Source organism: Vombatus ursinus, unplaced genomic scaffold (genome assembly GCF_900497805.2).
Source record: "Vombatus ursinus unplaced genomic scaffold, bare-nosed wombat genome assembly UNPS02014599.1, whole genome shotgun sequence".
NCBI classification, from domain to species: Eukaryota; Metazoa; Chordata; class Mammalia; order Diprotodontia; family Vombatidae; genus Vombatus; species Vombatus ursinus.
Genome location: NW_020954377.1, coordinates 260,460 through 278,342, shown reverse-complemented (window position 1 = coordinate 278,342; position 17,883 = coordinate 260,460). Strand labels below are relative to the sequence as shown.

General features: G+C 45.2%; 1 protein-coding gene across 1 annotated transcript; it reads right to left on the bottom strand.

Moving 5' to 3' along the window:
- Positions 1-15,772: 15,772 nt before the first annotated feature.
- MRPS24 (mitochondrial ribosomal protein S24) lies at positions 15,773-17,169 on the bottom strand. Its single transcript, XM_027861244.1, has 4 exons — positions 17,118-17,169; positions 16,961-17,032; positions 16,630-16,741; positions 15,773-16,229 (listed from the first exon to the last, which is right to left on the bottom strand). Exons 1-4 carry the CDS (start codon positions 17,154-17,156, stop codon positions 15,946-15,948), a joined length of 507 nt encoding a protein of 168 aa, XP_027717045.1. The 5' UTR covers positions 17,157-17,169; the 3' UTR covers positions 15,773-15,945.
- Between the last annotated feature and the right edge of the window lie 714 nt (positions 17,170-17,883).

The window sequence follows — 17,883 nt, the reverse complement described above, 5'->3', positions numbered from 1 at the left end:
TGCCTGCTTTCTCCTCAGCCCATCCAAACTCTTCCATGCCTCAAGGCCCCATCTAATCCCACCACCTCTAAAAAGTCTTCCATCACTACTTCTGGTTGAAAAAGATTCTTCCCTCTTCCCAATCCCTCCAGCATTCATGGTTTGAAATAATAATAGCTAACATTTATACATACCTACTACGTGCTAGGCACTGTGCTAAGTGCTTTACAAATATGATCTCGCTTGATCCTCACAACCACCCTGGGAAGCAGGTGATACTAGTATTCCTATTTTACAGTGAAGGAAAATGTAATATAACAGCATAATATGATATAAAGTAATATGATATGATATGATAGAATAGTATAGAATAGGGTAGGATATAATAGGATATGATAAAGGGGCAGCTATGTTGGTTAGAGGATAGAGTGAGGAGCCTGGAGTCAGGAAGACTCATCCTCCTGAGTTCAAATCCAGCCTCAGACACTTCCTAGCTGTGTGACCCTGGGCAAGTCACTTCACCCTGTTTGCCTCAGTTTCCTCATCTGTAAAATGAGCCGGAGAAGAAAATGGCAAACCATTCTAGTATCTTTACCAAGAAAATCCCAAATGGGGATGATATAATAAACTATAATAAAACATGATATAATTCAAACCTGTAATTTGGAATAATACTTACATAGCACCTACTACATGCTGGGCATTGTGTTAAGCACTTTACATGTTTTATCTCAAAACAATCCTGGAAGGCAGGTGTTACTAGTATCCACATTTTGCAGATGAAGAAAATGAGGTGAAGTGACTTGCCCAACGTCACACATCTACTAAGTGCCTGCGACCAGATTTGAACTCTAGTCCTCCCGACTCCAGATCCAGTGCTCTTGCCTCCTCCCCTACCTAGCTGACACTACTGTCGATTGTCGCTCAATTGTCGCTTGCCACTTAACAAGGAAATAGAAAGCCTCTTCAGCCAAGCAGAGGATGCTTCATTTTTGTGCCTGGCCCAGTGCTCCCCATACAACAAATGTTTACTAAAGGTTCACTAAATTAAAGTTACAAAGGTTCTTATTTCTTGGTATCTCTAGTTATCATTTCTCCATGGGGTCTGTAGTTAGGGATTTAGAGATAGGAAGACCTTCTGCCTTCAACAGTAGCTTTGTGACCCTGAGTAAGTCATTTCAATTCTCCATGCCTCAGTTTCCTCATCTGTAAAATAAAGGGCTAGGGAAGTAGATGACCCTTACACATTTATATGAACTTACTTCATCTATTAGAATATTAGCTCATTGAGAGGATGGGGTTGTTTCCTTCTTTATGCTTGTATTCCCAGTGCCTGGCATGGAGTAGGCGATTAACAAATCCTTGTTGGTTGATTGATAGATTGATTGAACCCCTGAGAGGCCATCCAACGGCCTTCAGCGATTCGACCTCACAAGGCAGCCAGTGCCTTCCACTGTTGGACACCTCTGTTACAAAGATCCATCTTTACACTGAGCTAAATAGCTCCCCCCCTCCACTTCCTTCCTTACTGCTGCTAGCACAGTGCCTGGCCCTGATATAGCTATTTAATAAATCTTTGGTGTCTCTTCCCAGACATGTGCCCGCTGCTCCCCTAAGCTGATTGGCCAATAAGTATGGAAGCAGCGATGACCTGGTTCTCTGGGCTGGAAAGGAAGGGGAGGGGGGCGGTGACAGGAGGCCTGAAAGACACTTCCTTTCACAAGTTGGCCCAGAAGGCTCAGCAGCTTCAGTCAGGTGCTCCCACATGGTGATGGTTCATTGTGTCTTCTCACCAACTCCAAGGGAAAAAAAATAACTTTTCTCACTTTCCTATTAAATAACAGATCTGGATTCAACTCAGTTCTCCCCACCTCTGGGGACCCACTTTCAAGAGACTAGAGGGGATTCATTAATCAGGTTAGAGGACAGACTAGATGTCCTGGAAGGTCCCTTCCCACTCTGAGATTCCCTGATTCTCTTCCTGGAGCACATATGGTTCTCACTTCTATTCCTGGCCAGGAACAACATTAAAGTAAAGACGGTCTACAGTAGCATCCCCATCCTTTCTAGATCAATCAATCAACAAGCATTTATTAAAGTACTACTACACACCAGACATACATAGATCAGGGCTAGGCACTGGTCACACCCAGGCCCTTCTGATTCACCTAACTTCTGAAGCCTCTATTTCAAAAGAAGAGGATATACACTATTTTCTGGGACCTGTTCTACTCCCCCCACAAGGCGTAAGGCTGATTTTTTCCCAGAATAAAGGAGGTTTTAGAGTATACCCACCTTGGTGCGGAGGAAGGCACAGTCGCTCTGGAGCCAGGGGTTCTGGGTTCAAATCCTGTATATGATGCTTACTCTCTCTGTATGACTCTGGGCAAGTCAAGTAGTCTCCTTGGGCCTCGGTTTCTTCATCTGATAGATGAAGGAATTGACCTAGGGGGCCTCTGACATTGATCTTCTCAAATCTGTTGGACTTAGCTCATTTCTACAGCTATGAGAAGTATTGTCACCCTTGAATTCAACATTTTTCAAACACTACAGTCAAAGTCCTATGCTAAAGTTGAAAGTACTGACTGTCCTAATAATAATAATTGGCAATAATAATAGCTAACATTTCTATAACTCCTAATATGTGCAAGGCACTGTGCTAAGTGGTTTACAAATATCATCTCATTTGAACATTACAGCAACCCTGGGAGGTAGATGCTTTTATGATCCCCATTTTGTAGATGAGGAAACTAAGACAAATAGAGGTTAAGTGACTTGCCCATGGTCATGTAGCTAGTGAGTACCTGAGGCCATGTTTGAACTCCAGTCTTCCTAATTCCAGGCCCAGAACCACCTACCTCTGTCAAGGATTTTATATTCTCCTGGGATGAAGGGGCGGGGTGCTGGACGCATGATGTAGATCATGTACAGATCAGTATCATCAATCCTTCAATATTTATTAAGGACTACCATGTGCCAAGTACTACAGGGAAGAGGGTTACTGGAAAAAGAAGAGATCCAGAGAGAACATTTGAGGAGAGGGTGGTACCCCCATACTGAAGAAAAGCCTCCAAGCACCTAGAAAAGGAAAGAATGAGGCCAGCCCCTCAGAATCCAGGGCCCTGACTATTCTGATAGGGGACAGACAGAACACCAAAAGCCAGCAATTTCTCTTTCATGGGGAAGTCTTTGGAAAAGCAATCCCTGCTGAGGCAACTAACCCATTGAGTCTTTCAGCACCATAACATGGAAGCTGGAGTAACGGTAGGGAACTGATTTTTTTACATAAATTTTTATTAATTATCTTTATTTTTATATTACAATTTCCAGTGTAATCCTTCCCTCCTCTTTCCAGAGTCATCTCTTATGATAAAGAGTTAAGAAGAAGGCACCAACGTCCAGCAAAACTACGCAGTACATTGAGAAAGTCTGCAACACTCCATCCCACAGATCCCTCACCTCTGTGAAGAAATGAATGCAAGGCATCAAACTGTAAAACCACATTCAGTTTGGATTGTTTTGCTCTTGTCCTTTCCCTTTATGTTGATGTAGTCATTTTACACGTTGTTCTCCTAGTTCCACCTACCTCACTTAGCATTAGATCCTGTTTCCTCTGCTTCTTTGTGTTCATTTCTTCTTACAACATTACTATGTTACTACTCTTTGATATTCACATACCACAACTTGTTTGGCCATCCCCCCAAATGATCAACATTGTTTCCAGGAACTGGTTTTGCTTTTATTTTTAAATCAAGTATTTCAGTCACTTTTCATTTCCCTTTTTCTCATCTTCCAATAAATTACCAAATTCGGTTGATTCTAATCCCTCACCTCTCACCTGGATTACCACCCTTCCCCAATGGTTTTCCTATCTTCATTTTCTGTTCTCTCCTACATACTGTCTTCCCTATTCCTCACTCCCATGCTCATTACCTGAATTATTATCCCCCTTACCGGGGTGGAGAGGGAGTTTAACACTCATCATGCTTCTCTCCTGCTCACAAGTCTGCAATAGCTTTCTATTCCATAAAATACAAACTCAATTTTAGTCAATCAGTCATTCTACTGTCATGTCTAAGTCTTTGGGACCCCATTTGGGATTTTCTTGGAAAAGATACTGGAGTGTTTTGCCATTTCCTTCTCCAGCTCATTTGACAGATGAGGAAACTGAGGCAAACAGTGTGAAGTGACTTGCCCAAGTTCACCCAGATAGTCAGTGTTTGAGGCCAGATTTGAACTCAGGAGGATGAGTCTTCTGGACTCCAGGCCTGGTGCATCAATCGTGCCACCCGGCTGCCCTTTACAAGCTCATTACCTTGGCATTTAAGGCGTTCTACCATTGGGTTCCCACCTGCCTTCCTAGCCTTATTTCACATTGTTCCCTTTTCTATATGCCGACCAAACTGGACAGGACCCCCACCTGGTCTCACTATAAATAAGGAAGCTTTTCTCTAGACTTCCTGCAACATCATCATCAGACCTTGGTTCTCGCTTTCACAATCACTCAACTACCTTCTGGTTTTGCCTCTGACACATAGTACTTTGTGAGGAAAAGGAACAAGCCCTACTATGCACCAAGCACTGTTGTAAGTAAGTACTTTTACAAATATTATCTCATTATCTCTTGTGACCCTGGATGAGTCACTATAAGAAGGTGCCAACCTGCACCGGTAGGAATTCATCTGGGAGTTCCCCAGACCAATAAAACGGTAGACTGAGCCCCTCTCCTTATCCCCTACATCTAACCTGAGTTCAAAATATACTGTAATGTAGCTCACAACTAAAACCAAGTGGGCAAGTGGCTCTCAGTTATCAATATTCGGGTTATCCACATTTTGGTCCTTTTCAGGGCTACTTATCCACCCCCAGTGTCCACCTGTCACCCAGCTCTCACCTGTAACTCCAAGAAGCTGTAGCATGTGCATCGGCCACACCTTGGTAAAAGCATCCCTACAGATGGGCTAACCCAGGTCGAGGGCAACCCACAGACAAATTCATTGGTGAGTTAGGGGGGCGTCTACTCCAAGTATATGAAGACCTTCCCCCCCCAGTAGAATGGGCAGATGAGAACAATTTATTTCAATGGCTATCAGGGCAGAGCACTTAGAGTTTGGTCAGGCAACAAAGACGTCAAGGTCATTCACTGAACCCTGGGCCATCGCCACTTGTTCTGACTTTTGTCCTGCCACTAGACTTTGACGACACTGGGAGAGAAAGTGAGGCTGACAACTTTGTGCAACTCTGCCTGACTTAAGTCCAATTCACATGCAAATCAAGACATCACCCCATGATGTTTTTGGTTCTCTTCTGAAACAAAGGATGAACAACACCCTCAGCACAGTGCATGGCACACAGTAGGCACTTGACAAGTGCTTATTGCCTTCCCTTGCCTCTTTCATGACGTCCTCAGGGCCATGGGTTTTCCAGGGTGGATCTAGACCCCAATCAGGAAAAGGACTAACCTCTGACCTGAGCATCTGAGATCTTGTGTCAGAACTGCCCCAGCCTCAATAATGGGGCAGGAGCATCCATCTATCCATTCGGCATCACACATCCTTTCCCCACTATGGATGTCTTGACAAGACCTCTAGTTTCTGGATCAATAAAGTGGCTTCTCTGTCATTCAGTAGCATCACCAGATACTTCATCCGCCCAGTTAGGCATTTAGGTGAGTTCTGTTTTACATCAGTCTTTTCCCCTCCATGCACAATGTGCTTCCCGACCCACCACCCCACTCACCCCCATCCTGGCCTCATCTCCTCTTTTCTGTCCTTCCTGACTGGTCTCTAGCCTACTTGTTCCATTATCTCTTTCCTAGCACTGAGGCCCAAACAACCTTTCTAATCTACAGGTTTGATCATGTCACTCTGTTGCTCAAAAATGTTCACTGGCTCCCCATTGCCTACAGGGTGAAGAGCAAAGGCTCTCACACAGACACTTTTCCCCACTCATAATCACCTGTGTACATTTTTCTCCTCCTCAAAGGCCAGAACTCAGATGCCACCTCCTCCATGAACAAAGTAGCTGGAGAACAACAGATACAATTGTTCCAATAAATAAATGGAAACAACTGTGAAAGGCATCTAAGCTCAGTTACCAGCCATGGTTTGGGAGCACAGATGATAAAACTCGCCTCCCTCCTCAATAGAAACGTGGTGGTCTCCAGGTATAGGATGCTGAATTCACTATCAAACAAGGTCACTGTATCTGTGAGATTGCTTAATAATTCTTTTCCAAGGAAGGATTAAATGGTAGTCAGAATTATATCAGGAAACGACTGTGACCTAAAACTCATGTAAAACTTAAACAACCATTTGTTAATCAACAACTGTGTGCCAGAATTCCACAGGATGGCAAGGGGAGATAAGAAGGTTTTCTTAAACGCAATGTAAAGGAATAGAAGAAAAAAATAGAATGGGAAAGACAAGAGATCTCTTCAAGAAAATGGGCATGATAAAAGACAAAAATGTTAGGGACTTAGAAGGAGAAGAAATTAAGAAGAGGCGGCAAAACTATTCAGAAGAATATAGAAGAAAGAGCTTCACATCACTGCTAACGACGGGGTTACTGATCTCCAGTCAGACATCCTAGAGAATGAAGTCCAGTGGACCTCGGGAAGCCTAGCCAATAAGAAGGCTAGTGGAGGTGCTGGGATTCCAGTTGAGCTACTGAAAATCCTAAATTTGGGAGACTCCACAGTGGCCACTGCATTGGAAAAGATCGGTTTATATCCCAATCCTAAACAAGGGCAATGAAAAAGAATGTTCATTTTACATGCCAGTGAGATTATGCTTAAGATTCTGCAAGCTAGGCTTCAGCAATATGTGAACCAAAAATTACCAGAAGAGTAGGCTGGTTTTCTTTTTCTTTTTTTGTAAATTTTTTTTTATTTTAAACTTAAATACAAAATGAGAAAAGAAAAAAAAAAAAACATTGCCATGTACACAGCAGACCATATGAGAGGATTCAATAAAAACAATAAATTTCTATTTCAAGAAAAGCTATATAATATATACTACACATTGTTTTCAAAGCTGCCCAGCTTTGCTTCCTTTTTGATTTTCTTTTGTTCTCTGCTATGCACTTTTTACTTTATTTTTTCCCTTCCCTCCCTATGCTAACCCTAAAGAAAGCTACAGTTGTGGATATATATATATATATACACACACATACATATATATACACACATACACATATGCATAGATATCTATAAACATATACATATATACATATATATACTCATACACATATATGTAAGACAGTACTATGCTTATTTCCACTTGTCACATATTTCTCTGAAGGTGGATAGCATCTTCCTTCAAAAGGTCAAAGTCTTTTCATATTTTTTGAAACAACCAGCTCAATATTTCCTACACCACAACAATTCCAACCCAATCACATCCTATCTGAGAGGTGGCCTATGAAAGTTTCTCCCCCCAATTTTCTGCATTCCTTCTATTCTTGGCTACATAGGTTTTATTTGTACAAGAAATTTTAAATTTAAAATAATCAAAAGTATCCTTTTTACACTTCAACAATGCTCTCCCTTACATTACAGCCTGTGCTTGGTTTCAGTCGACCTCTTCTTTGGGACTCCCATGAGGCAGGGACAGCTCTAGACTCCTTGTCAGGAGGAAGCAGTTTCAGAAGTCAAGACTTTCACCCCTTACCCCAAAAGAATTTGGGTCTCATTTATTTGAAGGGGGGAATAATGGGTATGGGATCTGAACCCCTAAAAGGAAAAAACTAGGTCTTTGGGATCTGGAAAAGGAAAAGCCCTGGACTTTTCCAGATGGCCAAATCTCTGGCATTCTCCTGAGGCTATAATCCTATCAACTGGCCTTTCATTATCGCCTAAGGCCAGTCTCCCCAATCCTCAGTTACCCTTAACCTAGCCTAGCCCTCCACTGTTTTACCTCCCTATGGCCCCCCCAACTTCACTTCCCACCCTTAAACCTATCTAGGCTCCATTCTCCCTTGGCCACAGGGTCTAGGTTCCTGGTGTTCTGTTACCTCAGTCATCCCCAGAATACTTGGCCACTCCTAGATCCCTCCCACAGTTTTTCTATATATAAGGTCCATCTGGCCTCCTTTAAGGTGTTCACATTCTTAAGATCTGGCCCGCTTGCATGAGCAATACAGATGCTTAGATTCTCTAAGAGTCTGGCCATAATGGCAGATTCTTTAAATCTTATCCACCCCAATCCATAAACCTTGCCCTTGGCTGAAAAACAAACAAACAAAAAACAATGCTCTCCCTTATAATATAGTTTAAGGTCTGATACTGCTGAATTTACTAAAGTTCATTTGGAAGAGCAAAAGGTCAGGAACTTCAAAGAAACTAGGAAAAAAGATGTAAAGGAAGTAGATTCAGCAGGCTGGTTTTCAAAGAGGCAGAGGAATTAGAGACCAAATTGCCAACAATCACCGGATTACGGAAAAAGCAAGGGAGTTCTAGAAAAACATCTATTTCTGCTTCATTGATTACACTAAAGCCTTTGACTGTGTAGATCACAACAAAATGTTGCAAATTCTCAAAGAAATGGGAGTACCAGATCATCTTACTTGTCCCCCAAGGAATCTGTTTTTGGGCTAAGAAGTAACAGAACCAAACATTAAACAACTGATTGGTTTGAGATTGGAAAAGAAGTATGACAAGGCTATATATTGTCACCGTACTTATTTACCTTATATGCAGAGTACATTATGCAAAACGCCGGAATTAAGGTTGAAGAGAAATAACAACCATCTCAGATAAGCAGATGATACCATTTCAACGGCAGAAAGTGAAGAGGAATTAAGAAGCCTCTTGATGAGGGTGAAAGAGGAAAGTGTAAACGCTGGCTTGAAGCTTATTAAAAAAAAAAACAAAATTAAGATCTTGGCAACTGGTCCCATCATTTCCTGGCAAATAGACAGAAGAAATGGAAGCAGCATCTGATTTTATATTTTTGGGCTCAAAGATCACTGTACACAGTGACTGCAGCCATGAAATTAAAAGATGCTTGCTACTTGGAAGGAAAACTTTGGCAAATTTGGACAGCACAGACAGAGACAAGACTTTGCTGACAGAGGTCCATATAGTCAAAGCTATGGTTTTTCTAGTACCAACGTATGACTGTGAGAGTTGGACTATATGGAAAGCTGAGCGCTGCAGAATGGACACTTTTCATGACACACAAGGACTAGAGGTTCAGATCCTATCTTTGTCACTTCCTTCTCGTGTGACTTTGAGCAAGTCATTTAAACTCTCTGGGCCTCAGTTTACTCACTTGAAAAGGACTTAGGAACCTCTAAGGGCCCCTCCATTTTAAATCAATGACCCCATGATTCCAGAGATCTTTAGAACACATTTACTTGCATGTCCTGATACACTGGGATGGAGTAGAAACCCAGTGAGGCCAACACTGTGGATTTGTTCCCTGTATCAGCTTCATTCTAAGAAGGAACAAGGCCATGACCACAGACCACGTTGCTAAGCCTAGCCAAGACATCTTGGAAAATTGGGTCCTGTTTGTGCTCGTGTCCAGATGGAAGAAAGAGTGTGGGTAGATTGAGGGAAAACCATCTTCTAGAGGCACAGTGGATAGATAGCTGCATCTATAGTCAGGAAGACTTGAGTAAATATCTTAACCTCAGGCAATCACTAGCTGTGTGACCTTGAGCAAGTCACTTAATTTAAAAATGGGGATAATACTAGCACCTGGTGTTGCAAGGACCAAATGAGATAATAATTATAAAGGGTCTAGCTCATAATAAGCACTATAAATGCTAGGTATCATCATCATCATCATTAATGTTCAAATCACTGAGGAACAAAAAACACTTAAAATGACAAGTCTGATTGCTGGTGTCCATAGCCATCGGCAGTTAGCTTTCCAGCTAAATGCGTAGCTCTGTGAGAGAGACAGAGACAGAGACAGAGGAAGAGAGAGAGGCAAGAGAGAGAGAAAGAGAGGACAAAAAAGGAGACAGAGACAGAGAGAGAGGAAGAGGGGGAGAGGAAGAGGGGAAGAGAGAGTGGGAGAGAGAGGAAGAGAGAAGAAGGAGGAGGAGGAGGAGAAGACCTCCCACAAGTACCTCACTTTTAAAGCAAAGAAAAACCAAGCACATTTAATTCTTTGGCCATAGGAGGGAGGCAAATGAGGGGTACAGAAGAAAAAATGGAAAGCAAGCTCTGGGACTGATCACTGGAAAAAAAAATAGGAGGAAGGGAGGGCCCTGTCCTGGAGCCAAGCTGCCCACGGGTCTGTCCAGAGCCTGTGACTCACTCTAAGGAAAAGGAGGGCCCTGTCTCTTGGGGGCGGCTGTCTTCCCCCACAGGGTCGCAGGCAGAGGCTGAGGAAGGAAATGAGGCAATCAAGACAGTTTGGCAATTGGAAGGCAGGCCTATAAATCCGGGTTTGGGTTTGTTTGTCTTTTTTAAGAATCACAGGACTTAGAGCTAGAAGAGGCTTTGGAGATTATCTAGCACAATTCTTTCCTTTTACAGATGAGGAAACCGAGGCCAGCGAGGTTAAGTGACTTAGCCAAAGTCACAGAGGAAAAAGGTAGCAGAGCTGGGATTTGAACCGAGGTTTTCTGACTCCACTACAGTGCTTCCCGCCACCACAGCCTATGTCCGCTAAGCAGCCGATGCCCAGAGCGTGTAAAAGCACCAAACAGCTAAGAGATGAGATGCCATCAAAGAGGGGCACTGGGTTCCCTTTGGGCAGCTCATAACTTCTCCAGGACTCAAGTTTTCTCATTGGTGAAATGAGGGCCTGGTCTGAACTCGATTCAGTTCAAATAATGAACATTAATTAAATCCCTATTGTAAGGAGAACCCTGTGATGGGAAAGAAATGAGATTTTGAGACAATCCAGTCTCTGCTCTTGTGGAGTTGTCTAATTGGAAGATCACACATACACACACACACAAACTAATTCATTATAAATGTTTTAAGAGAAACTAAAAACAATATGGTATGAGCAGCTTGAAGGGATGAAAGACTAGAGAAAGGGAAAGGCTTCCTTGAGGAAGCAACAGTAGCGGGAATTTCCACAGGTTGTATGGGGAGAAGGGATAGGGAACAGCATAGGCAAAGGCACGGAGGTGGGAAACATCCAAAGGACAGTAAGATGCCTAGTTAGGCCAGAATGTAGAATATGTGGAAGGGAGTGGCATGAAACAAGGAAACCAGGATGAAAGCAGGGTAAAGCCAGATTGTGGAGGGCTTTGAAAACTAGGTAAAGGAATTTGAACTTTGTTGTTGAGACATTTCAGTCATGTCCAATTCTTCATGACCCTATTTGGGGTTTTCTTGGCAGAGATACTGGAGTGGTTTGTCATTTCCTTCTCCAGCTCATTTTACAGATGAGGAAACTGAGGCAAACAGGATTAGGTGACTTGTCCAGGGTCACACACCTATTAAGTGTCTTAGGCCTGATTTGAACTCAGGAAGATGAGTCTTTCTGACTCCAGGCCTGGTGTTCTATCCACTGAACCACCTAGCTGCTCCCAATATGGAGTTGGAAGGGTTGAAGTGAATACAAGAGTCATATTCCCAGTTCTATGCATCAGTAAGATAAATCTTGCTACCAAAGGCACAGTGAGGGGCAGTGTGTAAAGCCTGGAACATGCAAAAAGAATAGACTGAATGAATAAAAAAAAAAAAGCATCTGTAGGAGCAACTAGGTGACATAATGGATAGAGCACCAGCCCTGAAGTCAGGAGGACCTGAATTCAAAATTGACCTCAGACATTAGTAGCTGTGTGACCCTGGGCAAGTCACTTAACCCCAATGCCTTAAAAAAAAAAAAAAGGGCATCTGTTATTATGTCTACTATGTGTTAGGCACCTGGGATATAATTATAAAAAGTAAATCAGTCCCTGTCCTTTGAAAGCTTACATTCTGAAGAGAAGACAATCCACCAGGGGATTAGTGGGTGACCAGATGGGGCTGTTTTGATCAGGAAAGTGACAGAGATCATGAGTGAAGTCACAGAGCATTTGATTGGCCTGTTCTTTCCTTACATCTGGACGGAGGCCAGGACAATTATGGAAGTAGAGTCAGCAGGATTTGGCAAATTGTTGGTTCTATGGGAGGTTAGGGAAAAGGGAAAGTAATAAAGAGTGTTGACAGATGCTGATTGTTACACTTTGGACTTTTAGATAAAGGGTGAAGATATAATTTCTTTCCAGTCAAGAGTTGTTACCTCATATCTAATTAAATTTTTATATAATATAAAAAAAGTGTTGAAGATTCAAACTTGGGAGACTAGGTGAATGGGGTACTCCTGACAGAAATGACAAAGTCAGAAGCAGATCTGTAAAGAAAAGAAAAAAGCTTGGTTTTAGACATGTTGAATTTGAGCTAGACTTGTCTGCATGGATCTGAAGGGTCTTGTAGGTTTATCCTTATTGGTAAACCACTGTATTTTAAGATAAGGAAAATGTGAGGTTGGCCTGGAGCTTCGGACAGAGGTCAGGGCTGGAGAGAGAGAGAGATTTAGGAATCATCTGTGCTGAGCTGGTCATTGAAGCCATGGGAGTGAATGTGATTGCAAGGGGAGAAAATAAAGAGGGAAAGAAGAAAAGCAAGGACAGACTCTTGGGAAATATCAAATAAAGGATCAGAAAAGGTTGGCCAGGGAGACAAGAATAATGACCAAAAGATAAAAAGAGAATAAAGAGTTCAGAGGTCAAGGGAGGGAAGTCTCCAGGAGAAGATGGCCAAAAGTGTTGAAGGTTGCAGAGGGATCCAAAAGAATAAAGACTGGGGTGGGGGGGAAGAGAGACCAGTATGACGTGTCCATTAGGTAGTCTTTGGGGATCTCTGAGAACAGTTTTATTAGAGCGGTAGAGATGGAAACGAGATTGCAATGGGTTAGGGAGAATGGACGATGAGGAAGCAGGAACCAACGAACATAGATACCCCCCCGGCCCCAGTTTTAACAGGCCCCTAGGATTCCAGGACTAGAAAAACAAATCCTGGAGAAAAGAGTAGGAACAAGAATGTCAGCCTGCAGCAAGAGGAGAGGAAAATACTTTTTTCATCCCAGCCAATCCAAGAGAGGGTAAACACAGCAGGGTGCCAGGGTTGAGCATCTGCCAGAACAGAAATGACACTAGAGGAAAAACTCAAAACAGCTCTTTCAAGCCGCCTGGTTCTTTCTGTTTCCATAGAGCTGCTGCTACCAGCCAGTGGGCACCATGCCCATCCCTTAGTGGGCAGAGGTAACATGGTGTAAGAGCTGGACTTGGGTGTTACAAGCTATCTGGGTTTGGAACCCACTTCTGCAACTGATTAGCTATGTGATTGTGCATAAGTCATTGACCCTCCCAGGGCCTCAGTTTCCTCATCTGTAAAATAAGAGAACTGAATTAGATTCAATTCAACCCGCATTTGTTTTAGGCGATTGGTTAAGTGCTAGGCATTGGGAATACAGAGACAAAAAAGTCCTTTCCTTCAAAGAGCTTACAAAATCCTGGGAAGTGGGGAATATACTCAAGAGTAATTTTGGTAGATAGTGGGGGGAGAGGGCAGGTCCAGCCGGCACTAATGACTTGCAGAATCAGAAAAGACCTCTTGTAGAAGGAAGCCCAGTCTTGCAGTAAACTAGTTTCCAAGAGACTGAGGTGAGAAGTGGGAGGTCAACCCAAGCACGGAGGACAGCCTATGCAAAGGTACACAGATGCAACGTCATACATGGAGAATAGCAAATGGGGCACTTTGTCAGGAATGCCGAGTATGGAAGGGAATAATGTATAATCAGCTTGTAAAAATAGACTTTAAACAATTGTATCCCAGGGGCAGCAGGGGACCACTGAAGTTCAGTTGAGTTCTAAGGTCCTTTCCATTTCCAAGTCTGTGATTCTATGACTCTCTATGGTTAGCTAGTACACGCATGGGGTGCATGTGGGGAGCCACTGGACCATCTGCTGGTTTAGGCTGCCCCCTGCAGGGAAGCATCAGGGATACCAGTTCCCTATAATAAAGATGCAGCACAGCAAACGTCAGCTTTCTCCCACTTTCCATTTGGGCGAAGATGATGCTTTGTCTTCAATTTCACCATCTAAGGGAGGCCTTGGGATTTTCTTTTGGCAACAAGTCCCTGGCTATCCAACTTCAGGCCAGTCACAACCAAGTCTCACTTAGCTCTCTTGGTCTCGGTCTTGCCAATGCAGTCAGCTTAGCTGTGCATAAAGGCCATTGTGGGAAAACCAGTCCAGGAGCCTGGGCTAGTTTCATTTGGACAAAGCTATAGGCAGGCAATCTCGGAGGGGAAGAGACTGGTTCCTTCAGCAGGGGGATTAGTCACTGCTATTGTCATCTCCCTGCCCTTCATATCAAAGCCCAGCCTTCCTGCTTGGAATAACACATCTTTCTTCTAAAGGGATCCAGCTATTACCCATTAAGAGGCAGCACGGTATAAAGGTCAGTGATGGTTTCAACTTGAGTTTAAATCCTGCTTCTGATACCTGGGCAGGTTGATTAACTTTTATATGCCTCAGACTTTTCTAGTAATGGTTACCACCCTCGGAATTTCTCACTCTCAATCAACCCCAAATCCTTCTGTGTGATTCACTGTTAAGTATATGGACACTACACAAAAACAAGGCATAGCACACACCCGAAGTTCTTGGGCAAAGGACATTCATCAGCTCATGTTGTTAAAAGATATCTTTAAAATTCATGAAGTGATCACCTCGAAAAATAGGTACAAGCATAATTATTGTTCCCCTTTTCACAGATCAGTTCACTGACTTTCCCAAGATTACAGTTACACATTTAGAGCTGAAAGGGAGCTGAGAGGTCACATAGCTAACTCTCTCATCTTGTAGATAGGGCAAACTGAGACCCAGAGAAAGGAAACACTTTGCCCAAGGACACACAGGAATTCAAGCAGTAATCAAATTCAGTTCCTGCCTCCAAAGCTAGCCCACCTTCCACTGGACCACACCCACTGCCTCTCTAGAGGAAATGACCACACTGCAGATCCAGCAGTTCAGAGAAAGATTGTAGAAATGACTGACCCCTTCCCTAATGACTACTGTGGCTTCCATCCTGTTAGGAAATGAGTGGCATCTCCCTCCATTTCCTACCAACTAAAGAATATTCTAATTATGGACAGTTAAAGGGAGAGGACCCTTATTTGGTATGAGAGGAGCATAGAAAGGAACCACATCCTCCCCTCCCCTCACCTCACTAAGCCCTGGACAGAGACAGCGACATGGGACAAAGCAACATGAGACAGGGTAGACAAGGAAAGAGACAGAGGTGGAAACATAGGGAGATGGAGGAAAAACTCAGTGTGCTGTTACAGAACACACCATATAGTGGAAAGGATGCTAGCAATGTCTGGGAAAAGAGGCCATGGCTCAGCTATTTAATACTTCTCTGTGACCTCAGTTTCTTCATCTGTTAAATGAGAGGCTGGAACAGTTGATCCCTCTGCTGTCCAATTTTAAATCTACAAGATAACGAATGCCCAGCTTACTGTCCACAAGAGGCTTCAAGGGGTTGTCACCTAAAACCTATCATTCTTTGAAATATTTCGTTAACCATTGTTCACAGCTCTAATCCTCAATCCTCCCGGCACCTGACCCTTACCATCTGCCCCTTCTTCATGCCCTGCAGTTGCACCCTGGGCCACAGGGCCTTCCTATATCTGCTGGACAGCCGGGGCTGCCTCAGTTTTCTATTTGTAGCATCAGTGCTTTGAACATAGTAAAACTCAACGTATGCCTCTTGATTCATTCATTCACGCTCATCTAAAAGGACCAGATCTCTTCCTTTGAGACGAGAACATACCAGAAACAAAAAGCTTTATTATACACGTTAATTTAATAAGAAATCGCTGATCCCTACTTTGAAGACCACCGCCCTCTTGATGTACACGAGAGGCTTTCTCCAGTAGCAGCAATAACCGAGTCCGTTGGTCCTGAGGCCGGAGGGTCCACACTCATTGGGCTGGTGGGGCCCTAGATGTACTTGTAGATGGCCTTGGTGGGCAGCGTCTGCAGGCTCAGGCGCACCGGGCACTTGTAGAAGGTGGACAGCAGCGCCTCGCTGTAGCCCACCAGGAAGTAGAGCTTGGAGGGCGGCAGGCGCTGCAGCACCAGCAAGCAGATGACCAGCTGGTTGGCCTGGCGCTTAATGACCACCTCGTCGGCCAGGCAGCCCGGGAAGGTGCCGTACAGGAACTTGCGGAGGAACACGTCCTCCACCGTCCTCTCCGCGGCCCCCTCCTCTCCGTGCAGGTTACCTGGGGATGAAGGACCCTGAGCACCCCACCCGCACCCCTGGCCCCACGGACCACCTAGGGGGATCGGGGCTCCCCAAGTCACAGCTGCAATAAGATGCCGCTCCTCCTTGTCGGGAGCAGGGGGACAACAGGTCCAGGAGAAAAGGGCCCCAGATATCAGCAGGAAGCAGGACTTGGGCGGGGTAGGGGTGGGTGGGCAGGACGGTGCTCCGTCCCCGCTTGGGAGAGAGTGTGATAGGTTGTTGGGGTTTTCTTGAGAAGTCACGGAAAGGAGGAATAGGGATCAGAAGGTGAGGCCAGCCCGGTGTCCCCACGCAGAGGCCGTGGAAGGTGGAAGCAGAACCCCACTCCCCCCTCCAGGAGCACCCAGACCTGCGACCTGGGGGGGGTCCCCACTTACTCGTATGCAGGGACAGCCAGCCCTTGCGATGGGCGATGTAGTGCGGGGGATGGGCTCGCTCGTAGGTCACCGGCTTGTCCCCCTTCCCCACTCGGACCCGGGCCGCTCGGTTCTGGGGAGGAGTCGAGGTCACGAACTGCTGCCTCCACGCCCCGCCCCCACTCGTGCCCCTTCTTGCGTGGGTACCCCCCCACGGAGAACACGCCCCTCCTCTCCCAAAGTGCTCGGTCCTCGCGCTCTTCCCGCGAGACCACTGCTCTCCAGAGGCCCGCCCCCTTTCCCTCCCCCTCCCCCCAGCCCCCACACGCGCTCCCCTTCCCCCTCGCCTCACCTTACAGCAAACAGCGGTGGTGTGGACGCCGCGGCAGGCGGACAGCATCTCTGGGACCCCGGCGACGGCCACCTGGGGTGAGAAGAGAGGAGAAAGATGAGATGCAGGACACGAGACCACGCGCCACCCCCGGGGCCTCTCGCGCAGCCCCACTCACCCGCAGGCCAACCCGGCCGCCGCACAAGGGCGCCGCCATCTTGGGACGGGCATCGGACGGCGGGGGTCGGGGGCGGGGACAGGAGGCGAGGAGGACGCCGGGGCTATACCAAGTGGATGGGGGGGTAAACCCTGCGGGAGGGAGCCGACGCTTCTGGTGCGTGCCTAGCAAGGAGCAGGCAACGTTTCGAGAAGGGGGAAGTCCTAGAAAGAAGGGGCAGCTTGCTGAGAGGAGAGACTACAATGGCCTGAAGCCTCGTCAACTTAGAGCTTAGTGGAACGTCCTCCCCCCTCTTTGGAAGCTAGAGGTACGGTCTAGGGTCAGCGAGAGGCCAAGGGCGGACGAGACCAATTGCGACAGAATTGGGAGGGGTAGAGGCGGATCATTCTATCTCTCAGAGTCCAAAGGGAGGAACGTTTCGAGTCTCAGAACCAGACTCTGCACTTGGTGCGCTGCGAGAGGATGAAGGAAATGGACGTGGTTTCTGTTTCCTCCGGTGAGAGCAGATTAATGATGACGTAAAGGGGAAACCCTTCCACATGCCCGGACTGTAATAATAGCTATCATTTACAAGCCGCTTTTAAGCGTTCCAAAGTGCAATTTGCTTTGTAGTCGAGCTAGATGGCCCCCTGGCTAGAAGTCCTGAGTTCAAATGCTACTTCAGCCACGTCGTGATCGGTTCCTCCCTCGATTTCTTTGAATTCTACTCTAAAGTCTTTTCCAGCTGTAAATCTATGACCCAGCAGATATCCTGTAAATAATTGCC

What these genes read in the sequence shown, in the direction of transcription:
- MRPS24 (XM_027861244.1), bottom strand. Translation starts at nt 17,156, where the DNA reads ATGGCGGCGCCCTTGTGCGGCGGCCGGGTTGGCCTGCGG. An exon ending in GCGGCCGGGTTGGCCTGCGG is followed by an intron (nt 17,033 to 17,117) that starts GTGAGTGGGGCT and finishes TTCTCACCCCAG; the next exon opens with GTGGCCGTCGCCGGGGTCCC. An exon ending in CCACCGCTGTTTGCTGTAAG is followed by an intron (nt 16,742 to 16,960) that starts GTGAGGCGAGGG and finishes ACTCCTCCCCAG; the next exon opens with AACCGAGCGGCCCGGGTCCG.